Raw genomic sequence first — 3254 nt, 5'->3', positions numbered from 1 at the left:
TCGCATTATTGCAATTTCCAAAAATGCAATTTTCCATATTCCTAGTTACGTATTTACTTACGGCGACGAAGAATAAAACTATCACTATATTTTTTCCTTTTCCTAGTTCTTCTTCCAAGCGCAGGATAACCCCAAGGGGTTGTGGGTTTTTTTCTACCAATGGGGGCTTTCCCTTCACCACCCCCATGGGGGTGGTCCACAGGGTTCATAACTACCCCTCTTACTACGGGGCGTTTACCTAACCAACACTTAGATCCGGCTCTACCCAAACTTTTTTGGTTCACCCCAACATTACCCACTTGTCCGACTGTTGCTAAGCAGTTTTGGGATACCAAACGGACCTCCCCAGATGGTAATCTTAAAGTGGCCAATTTACCCTCTTTTGCAATCAGTTTCGCTACAGCACCTGCTGCTCTAGCTAATTGCCCACCCCTTCCACGTGTGATTTCTATGTTATGTATGGCCGTGCCTAAGGGCATATCGGTTGAAGTAGATTCTTCTTTTTTATCAAAAAACCCCTTCCCAAACTGTACAAGCTTCTTCCAAAGCATACGGCTTTCTAGATGTATATGACGATCTCTAGACAGATGGATCTTATATGAATCGTATGATGAAGTACCACATGAGTGGATATATAGAAAAGGAATCCAAATCCGCCGAATCGCTCATGTTATGATCTTCTACATCCTAGGTCTCCGCGTTCCGTCATCTGGCTTATGTTCTTCATGTAGCATTCAGATCGAATGACTCTATGAAATTACGTCGATACTTCCACATATTATGGGTAACGTAGGAGACATCCCTATTTTCACCCGGGGTTCTTAATTACCACTGCTTAGCTTTCAATTCGCCTCTGACCATCAAATTAAATGTGAATAACCCGTCCTCCTCTCTTTGAAACAAGGGGCGCTTCCGGTTCTGTGCGTGCTTCAAACAATTTTGTCTTCTCCATATTACCATATCTCTAGAGTCAATAATTTTCTATGAGGAACTACTGAACTCAATCACTTGCTGCCGTTACTCAACAGTTTTCTGTTGAGGTCTATCCCGTAGAGGTAGTCAAATTGGATCAGTGATCGATTTCTAGGTTTCGTCGTAAACCTAATTGGTTACTTCCAATTACGTAAATCAATAGTTCAAACCGCACTCAAAGGTAGGGCATTTCCCATTGATATAGGAACTTTTGTACCAGAAACAATAGTATCTCCAATTATAGCCCCTCTGGGATGTAAAATATATCTCTTCTCACCATCCCCATAGTGTATGAGACAAATGTATGCATTTCGATTAGGGTCGTATTCTATGGTTACGATTCTACCAGATATGTCTTTTTGATTCCGTCGAAAATCGATTTTACGGTATAGGCGCTTATGACCTCCCCCTCTATGCCTTGCGGTAATGATTCCTCTGGCATTACGACCTTTACCACAACGGTGCCGTCCATGGATCAATTTATTTCGTGGATTGGATTTCACTTGCCTGTCTACGGTTCCCTTGCGTGTGCTCGGGATAGGTGTTTTGTATAAATGTTTCGCCGTATTATTAAGTATTCTCCTTTAGTTCGTTTCTCTATCTAGAAGTGGAATAGAATAACCCGGTTGAAGGGTAATGATCATACGTCTGTAATGCATTGTATGTCCCAGAATAGGTCCCATTCTTCTACCCTTTCCGGGTAGTCGATGGCTATTCACAGCTACTACCTTAACACCAAAGAAGAGTTCGACCCAATGCTTTATTTCTGTCTTAGTGAATCCCGATTCGACATTAAAAGTATATTGATTCTTTCCCAATAAACGAAGACTCTTTTCTGTAAATACTGCGTATTTGATTCCATCCATAAATCGACTTTCCCTCCTATGCTCTGAGTTCCAGTATCGATAAGAATTCGAGTTCTTATTGTTCTTATGTTATGGTATGAATATACCATACCAATTCGTTATGTATGGATGATGGATGAGATTCCATGGATAGAGAGCCAGTTCCAATAGACCGTTCCCGTTCGCGTGCATCCAGCAGGAATTGAACCCGCAAATTTACCAATTATGAGTTGGGCGCTTTAACCATTCAGCCATGGATGCTTAACAGGGATCATCGTACATCGTAAATAACCAATTTTCATATAGAAAGACATATCATAGAAAAATGAAATCGAAAATATTCGGAGATGGCAAATATTCGGAGATGACTATGAAAAAACCTCTCTGGATCCTCGAATTGAAAGAGAGATTGAGAGGGATCAAGAATCCTAATTCTCGCTATTTGGAATGGATCCAATTCTATTGAGTCTGACCCATAGTGATCATTTCTCTTTAGCAAAGAATGACCTTGGTTATCAAAGGATTGAACAACCGAGATCCATTTACTTATGATACCTAGTTGACATTGCTAACAAGGATCTAATGAATTATGAGTTTAATAGATCCTCTTTAGCAGAAAGACGTATATTCCTTGCTCATTATCAGACAATCACTTATTCCCAAACCTCGTGTGGGGCTAATCGTTTTCATTTACCATCTCATGGAAAACCCTTTTCGTTCCGCTTAGCCCTATCGGGTATTTTAGTGATAGGTTCTATAGGAACTGGACGATCCTATTTGGTCAAATACCTAACGAAAAATTCCTATTTTCCTTTCATTAAGGTACGAGGGCTTCTTATTCCACAAGAACGAAAGCACCTTTTCATTCTTTCATATACTAGGGGTTTTTACTTGGAAAAGACAATGTTCCATACTAAAGGATTCGGGTCCATAACCACGAGTTCCAGTGCACTAGATCTTGTAGCACTTAGCAACGAGGCCCTATCCATTAGTATTCCACATAAGAAATCCATTATAGAAACTAATACAATTAGATTAGCTCTTCATAGACAAACTTGGGGTTTGCGAGCCAAGATAAGACCGGCTCGGGATCATGGGACCCTTTTCTATCAGATAGGAGGGGATCTTGTACAAAATAGACTTCTAAGTAATAACCCCATAGATCCTATATCTATCTATATAAAGAGGCAATCGTGTCAGGAAGCGGCTTTTTCTTTGGCCAAACGGTACTTCGAACTTGGAACGAGCATGAAGAGATTAACGAGACTTCTTTCTCTTTTGAGTTTTTCTGGCGGACCGGTCGCGCAAGATCTTTGGTCTTCCCCCGGAACCGATGAAAAAGTGGGTCGCTTCTTATGGACTCGCTCAGAATGATTCTTCTCTATCTATAGTTCATGGCCTATTAGAAGTAGAAGGTGCTCTGGTGCAATCCTTACC

The 3254-nt window shown here is 40.8% G+C and overlaps 2 protein-coding genes and 1 non-coding gene across 3 annotated transcripts; all 3 read right to left on the bottom strand. All coding sequences in view use genetic code 11, as the record gives it.

Moving 5' to 3' along the window:
• Positions 1-53: 53 nt before the first annotated feature.
• Positions 54-1538, bottom strand: rpl2 (ribosomal protein L2). Its single transcript is given in 2 exon segments — positions 54-485; positions 1155-1538. Coding segments are annotated over 2 exon segments (816 nt in total).
• Positions 1539-1556: 18 nt separating this feature from the next.
• Positions 1557-1838, bottom strand: rpl23 (ribosomal protein L23). The gene has a single exon. The coding sequence runs from the start codon at positions 1836-1838 to the stop codon at positions 1557-1559; it is 282 nt and encodes a 93-aa protein (YP_899467.1).
• A 166-nt stretch (positions 1839-2004) lies between these two features.
• On the bottom strand, positions 2005-2078 carry trnI-CAU. Its single transcript has one exon. It is a non-coding gene; the product is annotated as a tRNA-Ile (tRNA).
• Between the last annotated feature and the right edge of the window lie 1176 nt (positions 2079-3254).

Source organism: Sorghum bicolor, chloroplast (assembly GCF_000003195.3).
Source record: "Sorghum bicolor chloroplast, complete genome".
Lineage (NCBI taxonomy): Eukaryota > Viridiplantae > Streptophyta > Magnoliopsida > Poales > Poaceae > Sorghum > Sorghum bicolor.
This window is presented reverse-complemented; position numbering and strand designations above follow the sequence as displayed.